A 25,470-nucleotide genomic window follows, 5' to 3' on the forward strand; every position below is an offset into this window, starting at 1 on the left:
CAGCCTTCTCCTGTCCCTGTTGTCTGGGACACCTTGGTAAATGCCCGAGACCCGACCTGCTGTTTCAGGCCGGGGGAACACTGTGGCATCCGAGACCGCACCACCTCAGACTGTGGGCTTGGCCGCTGAACGGCACCAATGGTCCATGTTTGGACTACAGGAGGACGTAAGGAACACCATGCAGAGCGCAAGGTGACCAGCTACAACCGTGGCATATCAGTTGCGATGGCAGTTGTTCTGCTCTTGGTGCACTGGTATTGAGGTTGTGCCCGAGTCATGCAGGGTGCAGTATGTCCTCCAATACCTGCAGTTTCGCTTGGATGAGGGCTTGGCAGCCTCTGCACTGAGAGGGTATTTGGCCGCTATATCTGCCTGCCATGTGGGGTGGATGGACAGGCCAGTGGGGCGCCATCCCTTGGTCTCCAGGTTTATGAAGGGGGTTTGTCGCCTGCGTCCAGCTAGGACCTGCTTAATGGCGAGCTGGGATCTGGATATGGTCTTGGCAGCTTTGGCAAAGCCGCCTGCCTCCCAACACCTCTCTATGAAGGTGGTTTTCTTGGTAGCATTACTTCCATGAAGAGGGTGGGTGAGCTCCATGCTTCTTCGGTAAGTTCTGAGTGCTACAGGATGGACCCCGGGGAGGAGTATATCTTTCCGCCCCAACCCTTCATTCCTCCCGAAGGTTCTGTGAGACAGGCATGTGAACATCCCTTTTATCCCGTCTGCTTACAATATCTGTGCTACGGCCAGCTGGGCTTCCTCTTGCACCTTTTGCTAGGTACTATCGGGTAATGTGGCATCTCCCTCTGCAGTTATTTCAGCGGTACTGGGCGTTGCCTCCCCTTCCGGGGTCTGTGCCGGAAATCTGTAAATCCTCACCTCGGATGTATCCCTCCGCCACAGAGTGATACCAATATCTTGGGAGTGATCCATATAGCTCACAACCATTCTGTTTTGCTCTAGGACACACACATACGTCTCCTGAATGGAAGTACATGGAGATATTTTAGGCACTAAACTAAGGGGATAAATACATGTTAAAAGTTCCCTGATCTTTGACATCTGAGATATAGGACAGGCACTTTAGAAAATCTAAAGGAAGTTGGTTCTGAAGGAAATGGCCCTTTCATGCTGTACTTGCAACATTTGCAGGACATGACTTTGATCCAGAGCTGTCAAATCTTTGGGGTGTCAATTTCGAAAACTATGATTTAAAACAAGCTAGAATGATACTGTGGAATTAAAGAATGGTGCACACATCAATTTTATTTAACGAGTTACACAAAGCAGTGATTTACATTTGATGGTGTATACAAGTCAGAAAGAGACCAACAGATGGCTAGTAGGGTTCTAATAAAACCACAATTCTCAATTGTTGGAGCAGAGATGACATGGCACTCACAAATACAGCATTACAGGGAAGGTAAAGCAAAGTCTGAAAAATGTAAATGCTTGATATCAAGAATTCTCTCACCAATATATCACGTCATCCTATCAAGCATTCTCTCGCATCAATCATGTTTTGTTCTCTCCAACACTAGTGAGAAAAACTATATATAGAATAAAGTGTGGATGTGTTTCTCTGAACGGATCAATGCCGTTCTTCCCTGGTCCTCTTCGTGTCCTCTAACGGAACTGCAGGGGGCTGACACGCAGACCAATCACATCTTTTCCGATCTCCGTCACCTTGGAAATAAGGTTAAAGGGTCAAAGATATCACTGGGAAGGCAATGTCTAAACTCTGTTTTAAGACTGACAAAGCAATTAATACAACATTTACATAAAAGCAGGACACTTCTAAATAGGAGGGGCTTTGTGTACATAACACAGTACAGCAGTTCTCTTGACTGACCTGTGTGACCCTGCAGACCTGGCCTTTGTAGGGGGGGCAGTAGCAGGCCCCAGACAGAGGGCACTTCTCCACGGGGCGTCCACGGTATAGGGGCGTGTAGGAGGCAGCGCACAGGTCAAATGGATTGTGGGGGTCATAGTTCAGCTGGTGAGCATCTGTCAGCGTCTTCTCGCATGCTGCCAAGATCTTGCGTGTCTAAAAGGCAGCGATAGAGATGGTAAAAGTGACAATATGGAAATAATTACATTTACATACAGACAAACAGTTAGATTGTTACCTGCTGTGCCACCTCTGGTTTGGGCCCTAGTTCAAGCAAGCGACGGGCAAAACTGGCAGCTGTCTTGAAGTTCTTCAGTTTGAAGAACAGATTTAGTGCCGTACGTAAGACCAGGACCATGTGGACTGGCTGGAGACTGCAGTGGGTGAAGTAAGCTGCCATCTGAAAATATCAAACACAATAATTAAACGACTACTGGGTAGTAAACTCTTATGATTAGGGACTTAACGGTTGAGATGGGAAGTAGAGAAACAATGACAATACCTCACACAGCCTCTTCTGCTGGTCCAATGTGTCTTTAGGCAACTTCTTCCTTTCTGTTTCCATGGTGAGGCCAACAATGTATTCTCTGCAGATTGTGATCAGCTGCTGAGCCTAAGAGAGACAGTAACCTCAAATCAGGTAACCACCACCAACTACCATCCGGCCCACACTTGATTAACCGCAGTAAATAACATTGACCACAATGAAATCCTTTCACTCTAAAACAAGTCTGCATACCTCTGCGATCTCCTGCTTGTTGTCGACCACCAGCAGTGGCACAGACAGCAGGATGGCGCGGAAGCGTTCAACAGCCTCCTCAAAGCGGCCGGCAGTGGTGAGCTGGTAGCACTGCTGCAGGCGGGCGATGAGGTCAGAAAGACGAAGCCCCACAGCAGGCAGCCCTTGCTTGGTCCCACAGTCCTTCCAGTTCCTCTGGGGGTTGCCACGCAGGCAGGGTAGAGAAGGCAGGCCCAGGTAGCAGGTCCGCCCACGGGACAGAGTCTGCATGAACAGCTGCTTATAGGGCCCAAACTGCACCACCCCAACCTGGTCATGGAGCAACTGAAAAGTAGAGGAAGAGAGAGACTTGAGTACAAAGTATAAACCTGTATAAAGTATGTGTGTGTGTGTGTGTGTAAGCTTACCCTCATGGCGGTCTCAAATGAGCCAGCCAGGACGTGGTCCACAGGGAGCTGAGAGTTGTTGCACCACAGCTGGGTGGGGCTCATGCCCTTAGTGGGCGGGACAAAGAAACCATCTTCAGCCCCTCCTCCAGCACCAGCTGACAACTCCTAGTGTTAGAGAAAATAAACGTTCTCAAACTGACATGTCATCATTCCTGCTATGATTTGCATTCCTTAAGCCAAATTGTCAAGACAGAACTGATGTCAAAGAAGAGAGAATCATCTCACCAGCTCTGGAGGAAGGTCCAGATCTTCCTCCACCTCCCAACCTCCTCCTTCCTCCTTCGCTGCACCTCCTTCCTCTCCTAATCCATCCTGGGCATCCATGAAGCCATCTGATGGAAACAGAAGAGAAATGAGATGAACATAGGAAGAGATGGAGTAATAGGTAGGGTATATCAGATGTCTCTACTTTCTGACTGACTCACCCTCATCCAGCTGAAGTTCTGCATCCTCTCCCCAGCCCTCTCCTCCTGGGGCATCAACATCCATGTCTGCAGCCATCTGACCAGCCTTCCCTGAATCACACACACAAAACAAAAAAACACATTTAACATCTCTACGCAACAAATACTCTGACCACTTCCCACTCCAACATAAACACATTTCCAACTCAATACACGCCATGCTGACATGGCACATTACATCACCTAAATTACATCACCATTACATCACCATTACAACATTACATCTAAACCCAAATGATGGCATGGAGTGTCAGGGCTGGGGACTCACCTTTGGCTGCAATGGCTCCCTCAAAGAAGCCCTTGGACACAGTAAGCAGGGGCCAGTTGGTATCCAGGGGGTTAATAGGAGGTGGTGGCTGCAGCAGCTGGGCATTGAGGTCCACCTCAGGGACAGTCTCCTTCTCCAGGTCAAATGTCTCTTTCAGGGCTTCTGCCTCTTCGTCCATCCCGTGGGTAGCAGCAGTCAGATATGCCAGTGACTCTACATATGGAAGACAGCCACACAGAGATCAGAGTTACAGACAAGCAGTTTAGACCAAAAGCACCAGAAACAAGAGTCTTGTGTCAGAAATGTCAAGGGAGTGGGAGAGAGATTGAGGTGTGTGTGAATTAAGGGGGACTCACTCTGGCCACAGTTCTTCAGGATACGAACTCTCTCGCTGACGTCCCCCAGATACAGAGCACCCTGGTAGTGTCCACTCATGTCCTTCCTGATCTCAGCTGCAACACCACACAGACGTCAGTCATGCAACTCGGACAAACACACGTCAGTCAAACAAAAGACAAAAACAACAAAATAATCTCTTACCGATCTTCATCATCTTGCGGAGCTTGGCCAGGTTACCAGTGATGAGGTAGAGGAAGGTGAGCTTGTCGAAATTCTTGGTCCTCTGGTAGCACATCTCCACAACCTGGTGGTGACCCTGCAGCAGCGCAGCCTCGCCCAGCCGCTCCCAGCAGCCCCTCTCATCCAGAGCCTTGGCAGCCTCCAACGCCACCTACAGACAAAGGAAAAATTACATCACACAGTTTCACACAGATGATCTCAAGAAATTCCCAATGAAACCTGGGGTCTCAAACTCACTTCAATGTTGCCACACTCCAGAGCCAGACTGAAGCGGGTCTTCTCATCCTTGACAAAGTGCAGGGCTACCTCAGGGTAACCCTTCTTCTGCAGGTAGGAGATGATGGACTGGCCAACCAGCTTGGCGTTACGCACCATGTGCAGAACCTGGAGGAGACAAAGGTCAGGGGTCACAAAGTCAGTTTAAAAGAAAAAGAGATTACCATGTTAAATCTAAGAGATTGATGCAATTCAGTGCTACTTTCTCACCTCTTCATATTTGCGGTTGACCAGGGCCAGTTTGAAACGGTACTCCGTGGGGTCGATGGTCAGCACACGGGGCCTGCACTCACGGTCAAGACAGTAGACGCTGTTGCCTCTGACCCGGGTCACGTAGATGGGCAGGTCCAGAGTACGAATGATACCATGATCACTACAGACAGAGTAGAGTGTGATTAGAAAAGTTGGATACTCCTCTCGTCTCTCAAACGCATCACTGAATGAGTAAACAGCTTTCATAATCCAGTATGTTCAAAGGACTAGGAAGGGAATGAATCAATATACTGTACTTCGAATATACTCTGAATAAAGTGTGCGTTAGTGGCGTCTTGTGCATTACCCTGCGGTGAGGGCGTATTTGATGTGGTTAGATGTGGTGTAAATGAAGACGCCACTCTCGTCCCAGGCTCCACTCTTCACACGGATGTTCTCATGGATGTTGCACAGACTCTCCAGCTTCCTGTTGCAGATCATAATGGCTGCAGAGGAAAGTAGAGATTTATCAACAGATTTAATAGCAGGTAAATCTGGGGTACTAGAGCGAGGGAACAGCTAAAATGGGTGTAAATCTAGGATATATTGTTGACAACAGCTATAGAGAGTGAATCGTGATAAGTTTATAAACAGCAAGAGGGCCCAAAACCTTGGCAGCCAAGTTGTAGAGAAAGTAGAGGACAGATAAGAGTGTAATCCTGATATAGATCTGAGTGTGTACAGTACGTACCGTGTTTAGCCAGCAGGGCCACGTGGCTGGTGTCAGCACTCCACACCACATACTTGACCTTGGCGATCTTCACGGTGGCCAGCGAGCGTTTCTGCTGCACGTCAAAGAGGGTGACCCCATCTGCGTCGCGCAGCAGCAGGGAGCCTGTCCCGGCGTAAAAGATCTCCTCACAGCTGGGCACCTGCACCTTCTTCACAATCTCATTTTTCAGGTTCTTGATCAGCAGCTGGAGGGAGAGCAGGGTTCACCATCATTATTATAGTCATCCTCTGACCACTCAAATGTACCATACCCATATTTAGAATAACTACAGCCATTGGCCTAGAAATTACAAATACAATTTAATAATGTGCACACACACTTACAGAATGCATGCGGTCCAGAACAGCAAACCTGTTCCTTGCGACCCAGACTGCGGTCAGACCAGAGGACCTCTTCCCCTCAGGAGCTGCAGGAGGGGGAGAAAGAATGAACATGGGTTTAGTGGGTTTTCATAATCTAAAAAACAGAATATGAAACTGGAATTACATTAAACACTTCACAGATGCTGTCTCGCTATACGAGAGAATAAGGGTGCAGCTTTACCATCTGGGTTCTGAGAGTCGCTCTCTTTGGGAATGGCATACAGGTCATAGGTGCTGTTCTCCAGGTTGGTTGCCCTCTGCAAGAGCAAGAGACACGGCATTACATTTTCAACAACTAAAGAAACCGTGTCTAAATTGAGTGTGTGTGCGTGTACAGTCAAAAGTTGAGAATGGAAATTAATATTTGTCACAAAGTTTGCTGCTTCAGTGTCTTTAGATATTTTTGTCAGATGTTACTATGGAATACTGAAGTATAATTACAAGCATTTCATAAGTGTCAAAGGCTTTTATTGACAATTACATGAAGGTGATGCAAAGAGTCAATATTTGCAGTGTTGACCCTTCTTTTTCAAGACCTCTGCAATCCGCCCTGGCATGCTGTCAATTAACTTCTGGGCGACATCCTGACTGATGGCAGCCCATTCTTGTATAATCAATGCTTGGAGTTTGTTCACAAGTTCTCAATGGGATTAAGGTCTGGGGGATTTCCTGGCCATGGACTCAAAATATCGATGTTTTGTTCCCTGAGCCACTTAGTTATCACTTTTGCCTTATGGCAAAGTGCTCCATCATGCTGGAAAAGGCATTGTTCGTCACCAAACTGTTCCTGGATGCCTGGGAGAAGTTGCTCTCGGAGGATGTGTTGGTACCATTCTTTATTCATGGCTGTGTTCTTAGGCAAAATTGTGAGTGAGCCCACTCCCTTGGCTGAGAAGCAACCCCACACATGAATGATCTCAGGATGCTTTACTGTTGGCATGACACAGGACTGATGGTAGCGCTCACCTTGTCTTCTCCGGACAAGCTTTTTTCCGGATGCCCCAAACAATCGGAAAGGGGATTCATCAGAGAAAATGACTTTACCCCAGTCCTCAGCAGTCCAATCCCTGTACCTTTTGCAGAATATCAGTCTGTCCCTGATGTTTTTCCTGGAGAGAAGTGGCTTCTTTGCTGCCCTTCTTGACACCAGGCCATCCTCCAAAAGTCTTCGCCTCATTGTGCGTGCAGATGCTCTCACACCTGCCTGCTGCCATTCCTGAGCAAGCTCTGTACTGGTGGTGCCCCGATCCCGCAGCTGAATCAACTTTAGGAGACGGTCCTGGCGCTTGCTGGACTATCTTGGGCGCACTGAGGTCTTCTTCACAACAATTGAACTGCTCTCCTTGAAGTTCTTGATGATCTGGTAAATGGTTGATTTAGGTGCAATCTTACTGGCAGCAATATCCTTGCCTGTGAAGCCCTTTTTGTGCAAAGCAATGATGATGGCACGCGTTTCCTTGCAGGTAACCATGTTTGACAGAGGAAGAACAATGATTCCAAGCACCACCCTCCTTTTGAAGCTTCCAGTCTGTTATTCGAACTCAATCAGCATGACAGAGTGATCTCCAGCCTTGTCAACACTCACACCTGTGTTAACGAGAGAATGACTGACATGATGTCAGCTGGTCCTTTTGTGGCAGGCCTGAAATGTAGTGGAAATGTTTTTTGGGGGATTCAGTTTATTTGCATGGCAAAGAGGGACTTTGCAATTAATTGCAATTTATCTGATCACTCTTCATAACATTCTGGAGTATATGCAAATTGCCATCATACAAACTGAGGCAGCAGACTTTGTGAAAATTAATATGTGTCATTCTCAAAACTTTTGGCCATGACTGTACTGTATAACCTATTATGTGTATGCACTTATTTTTAAGAGCGAGACTCACAGTGCAGAGCAGGACAGCATTCTCTGCGGGGTTGTAAGACATGCTGAACACTGGGAACTTTGACCCACTAGTAGAAAAACAGAACGTGGTTAGATTCCACATAATGACAAAACCAGCTGACCTCTCGCATTATTTTACAAAATGGCAAGCAGTCACTCATTCTTCAGAACTCAGTTTCAGGACAATAAAGACTTTGCAGTATTATATGAGCATGCATACGCACACACACCTGCGCAGCTGCATGACAGCGGTGTCCTTGCTGCTGTTAAAGTCGAGCTGGCGCAGGAAGCGGTCCTTGACATAGTAGAGCATGTTGCCGTACACAGCATAGGCCGGACGCTCACGCTCCAGCTTAAACACCAGCATACCACTGTCATGACCTGGAGGACAAACAGCCTGGTTACACACTCCACTTCTAATTAACAAATGCCTCCAACACACGGTCACTGAAAGACAGTGAAATTAAGTGCAGCAATATTCAGTATGTTTGTCTATCTGCATATGAGGTGGGTCAAGATTCAAGACTATCAGCTCCAACTGCCTTACAATGTAATCTACTTTGAGCACATTAAAAAGACCCATAATGTTATCATTATGTGTAAGTCACTTACCAGCAGCAAATAGATTGAGGTTGGGGTGAGCCCCCAGCACCCAGAAGCGGTCGTGGTCCCTGCGGAAGGTCTGGACACCGGTCCTTTTGGACATGTCCCACACACGAATACTCTTGTCCTCAGAGTTGGACAGGATGAGCTCCTGGCGGGGGTGGAAGACAGCACAGGACACGTTGTTGTAGTGGCCCCTGCAGGTGTCCAGTTCCCACGCCTTGGACTCTGGGGAAGGGGAGAAAGTAAGACAATCAAGTTAGAAAATTGCTAGGATCTTTAAAAAAAATCAGCAACCAAGCATGTTCTTTAAATAGCACTGTACCTTTATTTAAAAAAATTATCTGCAGTTTATAAACACGTACATAGTGAAGACAATTCATTATCTGGGTTGTTCCACGAAATGAGTCCCTTTTTGGATAGTGTAAAAAATAAATAACCCTACCCTTCTGTCATAAAGAGCACATGTTCAACTTAATAAAAAACATGTCTTCCCATCTCAAGAGGTTAAATAATAAAAATGACGATAGCAAGTGCCTATTAAGTGCCAAATAAAGTAACAGGGTGAATGGACGCTTCTTGTGTGCAACAGTGAGTGACAATTCAATGAAAGCGTCACAAAAAAATATGAAATTGTTAAAACATTTCTAGCCCATCTATGGGTAACAGGGTTGACGTGTTATGCTCGACCCACTCAAGTTTTCCACCACAAAACAGAAAATGGCCAGAGTAGAATCAGCTCACCTGATCTTACAGTATGATTTGACTATTAGATGTTCAATGTTTCTTTTTATTGTTAAAAAAAGGAATAGTTTCACCTTATTAAAACAAGAGTTCAGATTATGTAACAGGCTTGACCTTAAAAAGACAACCTGTACCTCGTTTTACCTTAAAATGAATCACATTAAATAAATAATGTTCAGAAATGACTGTCAAAGCAACAAAATAACTCTGGCTTTACAGTAGCTAGGTTTCCATCCAATTAGCGACAGTTTCATGCGAATATTCTAGAATCCGCATAAAGAAATGTTAAATAAAAATAGGTGCGTGATGAAGAGGTGCACACAAAACATATTTTTTCCGCTTAAGTTTTCATGTACCAAATAAAATTCTAAAGTTCAATGTTTCCATCGCATTTTCAACTGTTGCGTTAAATAGCAAATATGACTACTCTAGTCTTCGCACGTGCGCACTAGCCAACAGCTCGCAGATACGGTGCTGGTAGGCTAGTCAACATGAGATTATTATGGATAACCGTGAGAATATTTGTCAAACATCGATCACCAAGTCAACAGAATAAGACCCTATATATTTTTTGGAAAGGAGCATCAACATTACTGTGCACTTTCACCATTACTTATTTAATTTGAAGCCTAATAAACTGAATGGTTTCCCGAGTCGTAGTGGGAATACCACACACACACCTTATTATCGTGACTCCAAGTTTACTTAGGTATGATGATTATTATCCATGTTTCCACCACCATTTCTCACATAATTCATTTTACAGACACAAAAAGATCCCACCATGTCTAACGAACAAATTCTGTCAGCATAAAAAAAAAAATGTACAGAAACTTCCTGTTTCCATCGCAGCTGACGTGATTTGTTTCTTTATACTGTACGACATAACTCACATAAAAACTGTGGATGGATACGGTGTTAATGATGGTGAAAAAATGTTGGGGTTAAAACTTTAGGGCTAGGGGGCAGTATTTGAAAATTCGGATGAATGACGTGCCCAAAGTAAACTGCCTGTTACTCAGGCCCAGAAGCTCGGATATGCATATAATTGGTAGCATTGGATAGAAAACAATCTTAAGTTTCTAAAACTGTTAAAATAATGTCTGAGTATAACAGAACTAATATGGCAGGTGAAAACCCAAGGAAAATCCATCCAGATTTTTTTGTTGTTGAGGTCACAGGCCATTTCAATGCTTGTCTATGGGGATATACAAATAAATATCTCCCAGATTGCAGTTCCTATGGCTTCTACTAGATGGCAGTCTCTAGAAAGGGTTTCAGGCTTGTTTTCTGAAAAATGAGCAAGTAGTTGTAGTTTTTCAAGGTGTCTCTCATTCGGACTCTAGTCTTGTGGCGCGCGTGAATGAGGGCGCGCACTTCGTTATTTATCTCCGGTATTGAACATACTACATTCCGTCTTAAATTTTATCATTTATTTACATATTAGGGTACCTGAGGCTTGATTAGAAACATTGTTTGGATGAAGTTTACCGGTAACTTTTGGGATTCCTTTGTCTGCATGTTGAACGAGTGGAACGGTGGATTACTGAATCAAACGCGCCAACTAAACAGACTTTTTGGGGATATAAAGAAGGACTTTATCAAACACAACCATTTGTTGTGTAGCTGGGACCCTTGGGATTGCAAACAGAGGAAGATCTTCAAAGGTAAATTATTTATTTTATCACCATTTCTGATTTTTGTGACGCCTCCGCTGGTTTGAAAAATGTTTTTAATGCTGGTGTATGCGGGGAGCTGTCCTCAGATAATCACATGGTATGCTTTCGCTGTAAAGCCGTTTTGAAATCTGACAACGCGGTTGGATTAACAAGAAGTTAAGCTTTTAAACGATGTAAGACACTTGTATTTTCATGAACGTTTAATATTATGATTTTTGTATTTTGAATTTCGCGCTCCGCAATTTCACCGGATATTGTCGAGGTGGGATGCTAGCCCAAAGAGGTTTAATTAAGTGGTTAAAATGTTCCTATGTCATAGAGGGTGCACAGAGGGACATGTCGAAATACAGAATTTTGGCAGTTTAGCAAGTCTTTAGTCATATAAAAAAAAAATATGAATGTATTGAATTGCAAGATTTATTGAATTTTCCATGCGGTCAATAATAAAGAGCACTACATTTAATATATCAGGCTTTTAAAATTCAATATTGGTGCACAATTCCTACCTGAAATATCAAAGGGACTAATTTCATGGAATGACCCATTCTACTTACCGTTCATCCTCCAGATCTTGACCTGTCGGTCGTCAGCCCCTGAGACGATGAGAGGCATGGTGGGATGGAAGGCGGCCCAGTTGACCCCACGATCGTGACCCTGCAGGGAGAGAGGGAAACTCACATGGCTCACAACTGGCCATCATGTGGCCCAGACTTTCTTAGTAAGCACAAACTCCTGTTCCTACCAATAACATTACTATTCATTTCACTGATCTGCTCAGTGCTCACAACACTCTCCTTATACAGATCTTTGCCTATAGCAGTTCTGAAGCACAACTAAAGTACCATCAATAGACATCAATGTCTTACAGAGACTCAAAACAGACTCTTACCTCGAGTACGTGTTTGACAACGGCATCGGATGCTCCGAACAGATCGACACCAGAGATGCCTCGCACATCAGTTTCCACGGCACCGGGAGAGAGGTTCTTCTTCCTCAGACCTGGAACCAACATGCATAGCACCACGCACAAGGGGAATCCATATATGTGTTACACAGGGGCACCCAGATACAGGTCAGGGAGAAAGAACATGATACATTAATACACCCTAAAATAGATACCATCAACAAGAGGCAAAGATAGAGATCTCTGATCATACTAACACACAAACGTAGCTGTTGAATTACCGAAAACACACACGCTGAAGAGCAAGGACACAACCAGTGTTCTCGGTGTGGTCCTAACTCAAGTACAGGAGGAACACTATCACCATATTCAGCACATCAAACAGTCATTGAGTTGATTGTAACAACACAAAGAGCATCACAGTTCTCCTGTCATTGGATTATAGTTAATCTAGGGCTGACCCAAATTATTCGACTGGTCGATAGGCTGTTGGTTGACCATTTAAAAAAAAAAAGTTGAGCAGTAGACTAATCTATCGCGAATAAGCCATTGCGGAGCCACGTACATTTTTTCATAACTTCGGAGTGTGAATTGTTTGCTACTGTCTGTCAATTCCCCCATTAATACAGTACCAGTCAAAAGTTTGGACACATACTCATTCAAAGATTTATTTAATTTTTACTATATTGTAGAATAATAGCGAAGACATCAAAACTATAAAATAACACATGGAATCATGTAGTAACCAAAAATGTGTTTAACAAAAACAGATATTTTATATTTGAGATTCTTGAAAGTAGCCACCGTTTACCTTGATCACAGCTTTGCACACGCTTGGCATTCTCTCAACCCCCTTCACCTGGAATGCTTTTCCAACAGTCTTGAAGGAGTTCCCACATATGCTGAGCACTTGTTGGCTGCTTTTCCTTCACTCTGCGGTCCGACTCATCCCAAACCATCTCAATAGGGTTGAGGTCGGGTGATTGTGGAGGCCAGGTCATCTGATGCAGCACGACATCACTCCTTGGTCAAATAGCCCATACATAACCTGGAGGTGTGTTTGGGGTCAATGTCCTGTTGAAAAACAAATGATCATCCCATCTGACTTGCACTTAGTGGGACTGAGTATTGCTGCAGAATGCTGTGGTAGCCATGCTGGTTAAGTGTGCCTTGAATTCTAAATAAATCACACACAGCATCGCCAGCAAAGCACCCCCACACCTCCTCCTCCATGCTTCAAGGTGGGAACCACACATGCAGAGAGCATCCGTTCACCTACTCTGCGTCTCACAAAGACACGGCGGTTGGAACCAAAAATCTCAAATTTGGCTTCATCAGACCAAAGGACAGATTTCCACCAGTCTAATGTCCATTGCTCGTGTTTCTTGGCCCAATCAAGTCTCTTATTATTGGTGTCCTTTATGAGTGGTTTCTTTGTAGCAATTCAACCATGAAGACCTGATTCCGCAGTCTCTTCTGAACAGTTGATGTTGAGCTGTGTCGCGTTACTTGAACTCTGTGAAGCATTTATTTGGGCTACAATTTCCGAGGCTGGTAACTCTAATGAACTTGTTCTCTGAGGCAGAGTTACCTCTGGGTCTTCCTTCCCTGTGGCAGTCCTCATGAGAGCCAGTTTCATCATAGTGCTTGATGGTTTTTGCGACTGCATTTGAAGAAACTTTCAAAGTTCTTGACATTATCTGGATTGACTGACCTTCATGCCTTAAAAGTAATGATGGACTGTTGTTTCTCTTCACTTATTTGAGCTGTTCTTGACATATGGACTTCGCCTTTTATTGTCCCCAGCACAAGGTGCACCTGTGTAATGATCATGCTCTTTAATCAGCTTCTTGATATGCCACACCTGTCACGTGGATGGATTATCTTGGTAAAGAGAGAAATGTTCACAAACAGGGATGTAAACAAATTTGTGCACAAAATGAGAGAAATTAGCTTTTTGTGCATATGCAACATTTCTGGGATCTCATGGAACCAACACTTTAAAAGTTGCGTTTACATGTTTTGTTTTCAGTGTAAAATGTACCCATTTGGGGATCTGATAGTATTTCTGATTGGCTTAATGCACCACCACTAATGAGCTGTGGAGCTTTGAGAATGACAATAATTCCTCAATGTATTTGATCCCCCCCAGCTCTCTCCCTTTTGATAACCACTCAGCGTGAAAGGGAAAAATGTCATGCTCTGATCCAGTAGAAACGTCATAAAATTACCTACCTGATTTCTTCTTATCCCTTGCACAAATAGCCTACAACTGGCCCAGAATATGATATACAATGTTGCAAGGAGTTTCAGGCTGGGCCCAAGTTATGTTGATATGTTTCAAGTTCATTGCAGACAGGCCACACTAGCCAATGTGATTTATAGGATATTTATTTTTATCCGGATATTTTCATCATGAAATGTTTGCTGGCTTTATTGGCTATTTTTCATAGTTGGCACTAGAAGTTATTTTTATGTTTGTCATTTAGATTTGGATAGCATTTTGACTAACCACATGACAAAGACAAATGTGCATATGAAAACCATAACTGGCACACCGGTAGAAATGGTAAGATAAATTGGCAATCTACACGAAAAAGTTTGCAGACTCCTCGTGTAGCCTATTACCAGCAACTTCAGGAGTGTAACAGCAGAATCTGCGAAAGCCAGTATGAGCGGGAGGATGGTCGAGTCAATTGTGTCTTATTTTAGCGAACAGTGAGCTTTACGCATCAGACAAGTTCAATGCATATTTAGTTGATTTTATTAAAACACATAGGGTGTCTATATATGGAAAAACATATTTAAAAATACCACAATTGGTCGAAAGAACAGACAACTTTCTGTCGACCAATACTTTTTTCCCCAGCCGGGGACAGCCCTAAATTAATCAAATCACAAAAGAGATGACACCCAGGACTCGAGTCAGAACACACACTTAATCTAGAGAACAGTCTGCGTCAGTGTCTCCAGCCCAGAGAAATCACGTGGTGAACAGATAACCCAACAGGATCAAGAAGAGGATTCATGAAGGAGAACTGCACTAGGAACCCATGTGCAGGTGTGGATGTTTCCTGGGGGAGCATGGGGACAGGTGACAAGCGGAAGTGGGAAGAGGTGGATTTGACCGATGGGCTGGTGGAGGTGGTGGTTGGGGTTGTGAAGAGGTGCTCTGATGGGGCGTTGAATGTCAGGAGGGTGAGTAGTATTTGAGTCCATGCTTGGGTTAGATACTGCTACAAACAAAACATTTACTGCTGCTGTGAGGTTTCTGTCATGCCAAGAGTTCATGCTTCCTGACCAACAAGCTTATCATTTACCAGTCAAAGTAATCTAAAGCAGGGATGTTATGGCTACTTACAGTATTAATGACTGTGCCATGGAGACATTGTGCGCTGCACAGATTGAGCATTATATCGTGCAGGTTTTACTTATTATAAACTGGGTGGTTCGATCCCTGAATGCTGATTGATATAGTATACCACGGCTGTCAGCCAGACCGTATACCACAGATATGACAAGACATTTATTTTTACTGCACTAATTACATTGATAACCAGTTTATAATAGTATTAAGGCACCTCTGGGGTTCGTGGTATATGGCCAATATACCACAGCTAAGAGCTGTATTCAGGCACTCTGCGTTGCGCATAAGAACCCTTTACTGTGGTATATTGGTTGTATACCACACCCCCTAGGGCCTTATTGCTTAATTAGTACGTTTGTGAGGTATGTGTTTTTCTCATCAATGAGAGCAGTTAGTAGTGAGTGGTAGCACAGAGCTGATGGCTAATACAGTTTACTTGGGGTATTTGAGGGGTGCAATTGTGATGGCCAACAGCTTGGCAACAGGATTATGTATAGTGTGTGTGTTGAGAATGAGGTAGGACACTTAGAGACCTAAAATGGGTCAGTGAATGAGAAGAGTGAAAGAATGACAGAAAGACAGGCAAGAAACACCAAAGAAAAGTGGATATTAAAACATGCAGAAGCACAGAAACACCTCTCCCATATTCTCGCTCTCCATATTTCTCACGTCATCTAGTGTTACCTTTCTTACCTCATTTTAACCCCCTCTACAAATCTTCAGTGAAAGGTCTTAAGTTCTGTTCATAACTAGGCTCTCTTCATCAGTTGTCCCTATTCTAAAACTATCCTTTTCACTCTATTCAACTGTCTATCTCAACCAAGGAGAGGCGTTTCTGCAAAAAGCCCAGATTAATTCTCTACAAGGAGGAGAGGAAGGAGGGGTTAAGGATGTATCTCCACCTTCCACTCCATACCACCCAGCCCCATCCCCAAACCTCACTGCCCACCCTCAACCCTGATTCCCATCCCCACGCCCTCACCGGAGATATCCCACACGCGCACGGTCTGGTCCAGGCTGGCCGACACCACTAGGTCCTCAGAGGGGTGGAACTGAGCACACATCACATAGTGATTATGCCCTGTCAGTACACTGCAGAACAGAAACACAGAAATTACATCAGAATTTACCATTAGAAAAACAATAGACAAGTGTTTCAGTGAGGTGCCAACACTTGGCTCAGGCACCGACTTACCAGACACAGGTCCTGGACTGCCAGTTCCAGATACGGATGGTCTGGTCATCTGAGGCACTCAAAATCCATGGATACTCCTGGAGAAAGGAAAGGAATGAGGTTCAGAATGCATTATTAGGCCTATATGGAATTCTATGCAAGAACATGAAACTATGGGATAAACATGACATTTAAAGGTTGGGTCTTCATGTAAGTGACAACAGAATAGATGTAGGCTAGCCATTTTGAGAATGAAAAAATAAGAACGACTCACATGATGGAAGAAGGTGGTTCGGATGTAGTCCAGATGTCCAAGAAGAGTGAAGAGGCAACGCCGCAGCTTGTAGTTCCACACCTGGTAAAGGGAGATAAATAGTAAATGGTGCAGTGACATCATTATGACAGTTTTCCAGTAAGTTTTAGAATGTATTCTCTGCAATTAAAACATGTACGAAGGAGAATGTGAGGGTGTATGAATGTCTAACCTTGATTTTGTAGTCATCTCCTCCAGACACAAACAGAGGCTGTTGTTTGTGGAAATCAATTCCTCTGACAGGTCCTTCACAATAAAATCACAATCATCATTGTCAATAATCAAAGTCAATTACATTTTCATGTTAAGAAATGTGAAAAACACATTTTTACCATCATGCTCATCGAACTTGTCAATCAGTGTGCACATCCGATAGTCCCACAACTGGATGACTCCATTGTGAAGACTAGCAAGGATCCAGGGCCGTTTAGGGTGGAAACTCAGCCCTATGGAATAGAAGTGGTTTCAGAAAGTTGGCTTACTAACGTTAGTAAGTTAGACACCAATGAATGGCAAAAGTTTCATCAAGTAAACCATCAATGATACACATGCAGATCACATGAATGAGATTGAAAACTAGCGGAGGTATGAAGTGAAAGTGTTGACTGGCTAGCTAACTTGTTAACTAAACCTTGCTAACATTAGCTGGCTAGCTAGTTAACATTAGCTGAGATAGCTGCTACCAAGGAAACGTATGCTAACGTAAAGTCATGAATGATATAAAAAAAAAAATGTTTGACATGACATTGCTAATCGTATCAATAACTTGGTCTTATCAATTTACCACTAAAAAATTACAACATTTTACATGGGCAACATCGTTAGCTAGCTAACAGGCTGCTAACGTAACGTTACCTTTCACACGGGCCGACTTCGTCTCGAATTTGGTCAACATCACAGGAAAGCAATGATAACTATATATGAATGTGTCAAATTCCCTCTGAAAATATAAAACTCTTATTTTTCGCAGACTGGTCTCCCAACTGCTTCTTTAGCCCATTTACTTCTCCCGAGTATTTCCTGACACGTCGACCTGTGTTGGTGCAATGTCTTCCTGCTTGGGAACAATAAAGTTCATATTAATGGTGCTTTCAAGACAACTGGGAACCCGGGAAAAAACGAGGTCAAATCATGACGTCAATGATTTTCAGGTCGGAAAGTCAGAGCTCGAGAAAGATGTCCGAGTTTCTGACATGGAATTTCCGAGTTGAATGACCGTTGAAAACAATTTTTTTCCCATTCGGAGGCGGGGCTCGACCTCCCAGTTGTCTTGAACACATTGAAAGTCGTGAGTTTTCTGAGTGCCCGTTTTCTCGCTGTTTTGAATGCAGCAATAGCCCTTATGCACATTCCATGATAGGACGTTTTAAACACACTTCCTATCAATTTTCGGTCAGTCTAGTTGTTATCGACGATATAACGTTACTACCATTATGTCGCAGTTTTTTTACTAGGTGTCTTCAGGACTTGCCTCAAATTAATATTAATGATGTACATCGAATTGTTATATCAGCCTCCGAGACTCCAGCTAGCAAGAATGAAAAGGGGTTCAAGATGTATGTAGGAAGCTACATAGACATCTATGAAGGTGAGTACCAAGTCAGTGACAGATATAACGTTAGCTAGCTACAATCATTAGCTAGCTAATTTAACTATTAACTGTAGCTAACTAGTTACTTCGTAAAATGATGTAACTTTGACAGAATTTACCTGAGTGTGTGTATTTTCGTTAGCTTGGTTAAGTTATGCTTGCTAGCTATATTTGCTAACTAAAAATAATTGCTATTCATGTCTTCTACACAGTATCTAACAAAGATACATTGACAGGGGAGATCACCGTGAGGAAGAGTGATTAGCCGCACAGCATGAGAGTAGGGAAAGGTTATAGATAGCTACTAGGGACCTTGTTAAACATCTCCTGTGAGACACTGTCATCATGGTCAAAATGCGTTGGAGACAGTGTCAACGTTTAATCTTATCAGTAGATAGATTTTAATGATGGGTCCCAATCCCAATTTAGAATTGCCCACTTAACAGGTTATTTGGTAAAGATCTGTTGATGCAGTGTTTGGTAGTTTTGTTATAGAAACACGATGTATTCCTGTATAGTTAAATGAGCCCCTAGTTAAGAAGACTAGACACTACTATATTTATTGTTATTCATTCTCACTTCAGTCTTTCATCACACTTATCTTCACAGATGGTGTTAAAGCACTCCATACCAGTGATAGTGGTCCAAAGCCACTGCTCCTGTGTTGCAGGAAGTGGTCTGTGTATGCAGACCATGGAGATGAAGAGGGGGCTAGCCATGGAGCCAGTGGCTGTACAGGAGTACTGCACACTGAAGAATGTTAACTTCTTTCCGTGTGGCTTCGTAGTGCACCCAGATGCTCCGTGGTTAGGATCCTCTCCAGATGGAATCATATTTGATCCCAGTGTAAGACCACACTTTGGACTCTTAGAGGTCAAGTGCCCAAATGTACCAAGTTATGTTGACTGCCCTTACCTGAAGATACAGAATGGAGAGCTGAAGTTGAAGAGATCTCATGCTTACTACTGGCAGGTGCAAGGTCAAATCCTTCTCACAGGTTGTAGCTGGTGTGACTTTGTCAGCTGTGCACAGGAGGACATCCTAGTTGAAAGGATATATAAAGATCTACAGGTTTCAAAAACTATGAGAGAAGGTTGACCACTTTTATTTTTACCACTACTTGCAGAAGTGTCTCTCGCACCTGAATGGATCCCCTGCATGGGTGCCAAGTTTAGTGGTTTTATGAAAAATAAGTATTGATGTTCTTGTGAAGAAATCTACAGTAGAATAGATTTGTTTAAAAAAAGTTTATTTCAGCAAATGTTCAACAGTTCAGTTAATCAATTATTTACATTTACATTTAAGTCATTTAGCAGACGCTCTTATCCAGAGCGACTTACAAATTGGAAAGTTCATACATATTCATCCTGGTCCCCCCGTGGGAATTGAACCCTGGTCCCCCCGTGGGAAATGAACCCACAACCCTGGCGTTGCAAGCGCCATGCTCTACCAACTGAGCCACACGGGACAATTATACATCTCCAACATTGTATTCAATCTTGCATTCTAGGTATTCTGTGTTTACTTGATTTCTTTACCCCACCCCTGTTACTCATTGCCTAATTAAAGCCAATACAAGCTCCACACAAACTGATATTCACTACAACACAAATGATTGATACATGTCATAGATAAACAAATTATTATTTTGCTGCTAGCAAATAAACATGTACATTTACACTGGCTTGGCCCATGCTCTGACCAAAGGTCTGTTTTGATAGTTGACCAACAGGCACACCACTGCAAATAATTGGTTGATGCTGCCTGAGATGGTCAGGGGGATGACTGTGTCAAACAGCTTGTGCTCCTTTACTCTGCGGATCATTCTTTCAACATGCACTCTCAGCCTGGCAATGGATTGGGTCTCCCTAACCTCATGCGCTGGCATCTGTGTGCGTCTTGACAGAAAGGCTGGCCGGTAGACTTTGCACGGAACAATATCATCTACGAGAAAGCCCTTATCCACCATAATGGCCATGTCAGGGGTGAGTAAGGAAATAATTCCAGACTGCTTGAAGATCTCCTTGTCACTCACAGATCCAGCATACAACGATGACACAAAAGTGACAGCTCTATGTGGTGACATTCCCAACATGCCATTAAAGGTACAGTGTGACTTGTAGGAAGAAAACACCTCACTCTGCAGTAGTAGTGAAGATGGTGTCTGGCAGAGGAGTTCAGTGCAGTCGATCACTACCTGGGTGTCTGGATAGTCCTTGAACTCAGGTGGCAGGTGGGCTTTGATGGTTTTCTTGGTGATCCATATCCGTGCTGATCCAAGCAGACAGTAGAGGAAGTTGGCCCAAGAGATGATAATCCGGCTCACTGTCGATTGGTGGATGCTGAACCGATGAGCTAAATCCTTCTGCTTCAGACCCAGCGACAGATGAGTCATAAACAAGAAGAACTCGTCGATTGATGGCAGTGTCTGAACGTAAAGAAACCCATTTTAGTACAATAGTCCTTATATTTGGTCCATAACAAAAAGTAAACAATGTTTAACAATTATAGTAAGATCAAATAATATACTCAAGTATTTAATGAAGTTGTCCCTTACCGGTTTTCTTCGAGTAACACTTGTTTCAGATGGATTGGTGCTTGTGACTCTTATAAACTTGGTCTCTGCTGCCCGCTCAATCAAGTGCCAGAAGGCCATCAGGTGGGTGTAGCTTGCAAATCTAAAGATGGACCCAGAGTATTTGAATACCAAAAAAGCTCATTACTGTTATTGCCCATCTTCTCTAAGCCCTAGCACTAGACATGACCTAGCTGCTATTGTAGCCTGTTTTCTTGTTACTGCAATTCGTACTGTAATTCACAGCAGCTATCATCACAGCAGTGAATTTGTTTTAAATGTTCTGTTATTTAACCTGGAAAGTGGACTAAGAACCAAATCTTATTTGAAGCAATGACCTGGGAGCATTTTTGGGGGTTAACTGAAAACTAATGTAAAGACAATATACACTGCTCAAAAAAATAAAGGGAACACTAAAATAACACATCCTAGATCTGAATGAATGAAATATTCTTATTAAATACTTTTTCTTTACATAGTTGAATGTGCTGACAACAAAATCACACAAATTATCAATGGAAATCAAATTTATCAACCCATGGAGGTCTGGATTTGGAGTCACACTCAAAATTAAAGTGGAAAACCACACTACAGGCTGATCCAACTTTGATGTAATGTCCTTAAAACAAGTCAAAATGAGGCTCAGTAGTGTGTGTGGCCTCCACGTGCCTGTATGACCTCCCTACAACGCCTGGGCATGCTCCTGATGAGGTGGTGGATGGTCTCCTGAGGGATCTCCTCCCAGACCTGGACTAAAGCATCCGCCAACTCCTGGACAGTCTGTGGTGCAACGTGGCGTTGGTGGATGGAGCGAGACATGATGTCCCAGATGTGCTCAATTGGATTCAGGTCTGGGGAACGGGCGGGCCAGTCCATAGCATCAATGCCTTCCTCTTGCAGGAACTGCTGACACACTCCAGCCACATGAGGTCTAGCATTGTCTTGCATTAGGAGGAACACAGGGCCAACCGCACCAGCATATGGTCTCGCAAGGGGTCTGAGGATCTCATCTCGGTACCTAATGGCAGTCAGGCTACCTCTGGCGAGCACATGGAGGGCTGTGCAGCCCCCCAAAGAAATGCCACCCCACACCATGACTGACCCACCGCCAAACCGGTCATGCTGGAGGATGTTGCAGGCAGCAGAACGTTCTCAACGGCATCTCCAGACTCTGTCAGGTCTGTCACATGTGCTCAGTGTGAACCTGCCTTCATCTGTGAAGAGCACAGGGCGCCAGTGGCGAATTTGCCAATCTTGGTGTTCTCTGGCAAATGCCAAACGTCCTGCACGGTGTTGGGCTGTAAGCACAACCCCCACCTGTGGACGTCGGGCCCTCATACCACCCTCATGGAGTCTGTTTCTGACCGTTTGAGTAGACACATGCACATTTGTGGCCTGCTGGAGGTCATTTTGCAGGGCTCTGGCAATGCTCCTCCTCTTCCTCCTTGCACAAAGGCGGAGGTAGCGGTCCTGCTGCTGGGTTGTTGCCCTCCTACGGCCTCCTCCACGTCTCCTGATGTACTGGCCTGTCTCCTGGTAGCGCCTCCATGCTCTGGACACTACGCTGACAGACACAGCAAACCTTCTTGCCACAGCTCGCATTGATGTGTCATCCTGGATGAGCTGCACTACCTGAGCCACTTGTGTGGGTTGTAGACTCAGTCTCATGCTACCACTAGAGTGAAAGCACCGCCAGCATTCAAAAGTGACCAAAACATCAGCCAGGAAGCATAGGAACTGAGAAGTGGTCTGTGGTCACCACCTGCAGAACCACTCCTTTATTGGGGGTGTCTTGCTAATTGCCTATAATTTCCACCTTTTGTCTATTCCATTTGCACAACAGCATGTGAAATTTATTGTCAATCAGTGTTGCTTCCTAAGTGGACAGTTTGATTTCACAGAAGTGTGATTGACTTGGAGTTACATTGTGTTGTTTAAGTGTTCCCTTTATTTTTTTGAGCAGTGTACATTCAATGGTCCTACTTAGACTAAGATATGCTAGCCTAGTTTCAAATAACAATGAACATGTACTTAAAGGTAAGATGGACTTTGGGATAATAATACTAATAATTAATAGTAAATAATAAACAATAGTAATGCTGGATAATAATAAATCATTACTGTACCTTGTGTAAAAACGTATATCCTCGTCAGAACCAGCAAATCGCTGTAGACCAAAGCCGCGTTGGGTGGTCAGTTTCTCCAGCTTGGCTCGAAGCTCCTCAATTTCTCTTACGTGCTCATGGTTTGCCATGAGGGTCTGGACCGCATCAGAGACGGCACAGTCCATAGGCAGCGCACCTTGTTCTTCATCCCCCTCAGTCGGAGCAGGAGGTTTGTCTTCTTTCCCAAACACCAGGTCTCTTTTTAATGTGCCAGTTCCGCGCGAAGACAGTAGGAACAACACCTCTTTTTAGGTATTGTCGCCCCCCAATTTTTCCCTCAACAAAGTCACTTTCGACGAAATGTGTACTACACGCCTTTGTGTGTTTGGTGACAGTAAAGTTGTCACGACGTACTGCCACCAACCACCTTTTTCTGAGCTCTACGTTACATCGGCCGGGAAACGATGGAAGCTCACAATACCATTACATTTGGAAGAAACTGAACACAGATGAACAATGTTCATTAGCACCTCCTTCGCGGGGCTGTAATTTAAACGTAGTCATTGCGAACTATTTCAGTCAGAAATGCATCGATGATAGCTAGTAAGCTAATGATAAAAACAATAGCAGAACTCGCTCCGGAAGTCATCAACTCGGTCAGAAGTAAATTAGAACGTTGGAGGCGGTATAATGCATAGAGCCTAATAGCAAAAAAACTCCAAGGCACAGTGATGATAGAATGGAACCGCCACAGATTAGACCATCTTTGACTACAGTCTATGGATGGGGCTGGCTGGAATCCTAATGAGTTGTACTGAATTAATTATATGTAGAATCCACCTTTCTACCAAATTCTCGTTTATATAATCATTCAAAGACCCAATCATGGACACTTACTGACAGTTGTGGCTGCTTTGCGTGATGTATTATTGTCTCTACCTTCTTGTCCTTTGTGCTGTTGTCTGTGCCCAATAATGTTTGTACCATGTTTTGTACTGCTACAATGTTGTGCAGCTGCCATGCTGTGTTGCTACTATGTTGTTGTGATGTTGTGTTGCTACCATGCTGTGTTTTCATGTGTTGATGCCATGCTATGTTGTTGTCTTAGGTCAAATCAAATCTATTTGTAAAGCATTTTTTACATTAGCCGATGTCACAAAGTACTATACAGAAACCCAGCCTAAAACCCCAAACAGCAAGCAATGCAGATGTAGAACCACAGTGGCTAGGAAAAACTCCCTATAAAGGCAGGAACCTAGGAAGAAACCTTGAGGTACCAGGCTCTGAGGAGTTGCCAGTCCTCTTCTGGCTGTGCCGGGTGGAGATTATAACAGTACATGGCCAAGATGTTCAAACGTTCATAGATGACCAGCAGGGTCAAAAAATAATAATCACAGTGGTTGTAGAGGGTGCAACAGGTCAGCACCTCAGGAGTAAATGTCAGTTGGCTTTTCATAGCCGATCATTCAGAGTTAGAGACAGCAGGTGCGGTAGAGAGAGAAAGTCGAAAACAGCAGGTCCGGGACAAGGTAGCACGTCAGGGTTCCATAGCCGCAGGCAGAACAGTTGAAACTGGATCAGCAGCACGACCAGGTGGACTGGGGACAGCAAGGAGTCATCAGGCCAGGTCATCCTGAGGCATGGTCCTAGGGCTCCGAGAGAAGCGAAAGAGAGAGTGAGAATTAGAGGGAGCATACTTAAATTCACACAGAACACCATATAAGACAAGAGAAATACCCCAGATATAATAGACTGACCCTAGCCCCCCGACACAAACTATCGCAGCATAATTACTGGAGGCTGAGACAAGAGGAGTCCTACTATACCCCTGGACAGGGCCAAGCAGGCAGGATATAACCCCACCCACTTTGCCAAAGCACAGCCCCCACACCACTAGAGGGTTATCTTCAACCACCAACTTACTCCCCTGAGACAAGCTCGACTATAAGATCTCCCCCACGGCATGAACCCGATGGAGGCGCCAACCCAGACAGGAAGATCACCACAGTGACTCAACCCACTCAAGTTACGCACCCCTCCTAGGGACGACATGGAAGAGCACCAGTAAGCCAGTGACTCAGCCCCTGTAATAGGGTTAGAGGCAGAGAATCCCAGTGGAGAGAGGGGATCCGGCCAGGCAGAGACAGCAAGGGCGGTTTGTTGCTCCAGTGCCTTTCCGTTCATCTTCACACTCCTGGGCCAGACTACACTCAATCATAGGACCTACTGAAGAGATGATAGGAGTAATATGATCCCCCCAAAAAATTCTAGTCAAGATTCTAGCAACCATGTTTAGCACTAACTGAAGTTTATTTAGTGCTATATCCAGGTAGCCGGAAAGTAGAGCATTGCAGTAGTCTAATCAAGAAGTGACAAAAGCATGGATGAATTTTTCTGCATCATTTTTGGACAGAAAGTTTCTGATTTTTGTAATGTTCTATAGATGGAAAAAAGCTGTCCTTGAAACAGTCTTGATATGTTCGTCAAAAGAGAGATCAGGGTCCAGAGTAATGC

The 25,470-nt window shown here is 44.1% G+C and overlaps 1 protein-coding gene across 1 annotated transcript; it reads right to left on the reverse strand.

Annotated features, from left to right (window-relative positions):
• Window positions 1–1,240: 1,240 nt before the first annotated feature.
• On the reverse strand, window positions 1,241–17,754 carry LOC120056068 (coatomer subunit alpha). The gene is made up of 28 exons (XM_039004215.1): window positions 17,541–17,754; window positions 17,018–17,131; window positions 16,858–16,931; window positions 16,647–16,727; window positions 16,394–16,470; window positions 16,181–16,290; window positions 11,817–11,926; window positions 11,482–11,581; window positions 8,514–8,732; window positions 8,132–8,282; window positions 7,903–7,969; window positions 6,195–6,270; window positions 5,975–6,057; window positions 5,610–5,835; window positions 5,226–5,364; window positions 4,877–5,039; window positions 4,628–4,774; window positions 4,352–4,541; window positions 4,168–4,263; window positions 3,812–4,024; window positions 3,505–3,594; window positions 3,305–3,411; window positions 3,038–3,184; window positions 2,631–2,954; window positions 2,394–2,504; window positions 2,130–2,291; window positions 1,853–2,047; window positions 1,241–1,686 (listed from the first exon to the last, which is right to left on the reverse strand). Exons 1-28 carry the CDS (start codon window positions 17,578–17,580, stop codon window positions 1,627–1,629), a joined length of 3,672 nt encoding a protein of 1,223 aa, XP_038860143.1. The 5' UTR covers window positions 17,581–17,754; the 3' UTR covers window positions 1,241–1,626.
• Window positions 17,755–25,470: the final 7,716 nt, after the last annotated feature.

Source organism: Salvelinus namaycush, chromosome 11 (genome assembly GCF_016432855.1).
Source record: "Salvelinus namaycush isolate Seneca chromosome 11, SaNama_1.0, whole genome shotgun sequence".
Classification (NCBI taxonomy): Eukaryota; Metazoa; Chordata; class Actinopteri; order Salmoniformes; family Salmonidae; genus Salvelinus; species Salvelinus namaycush.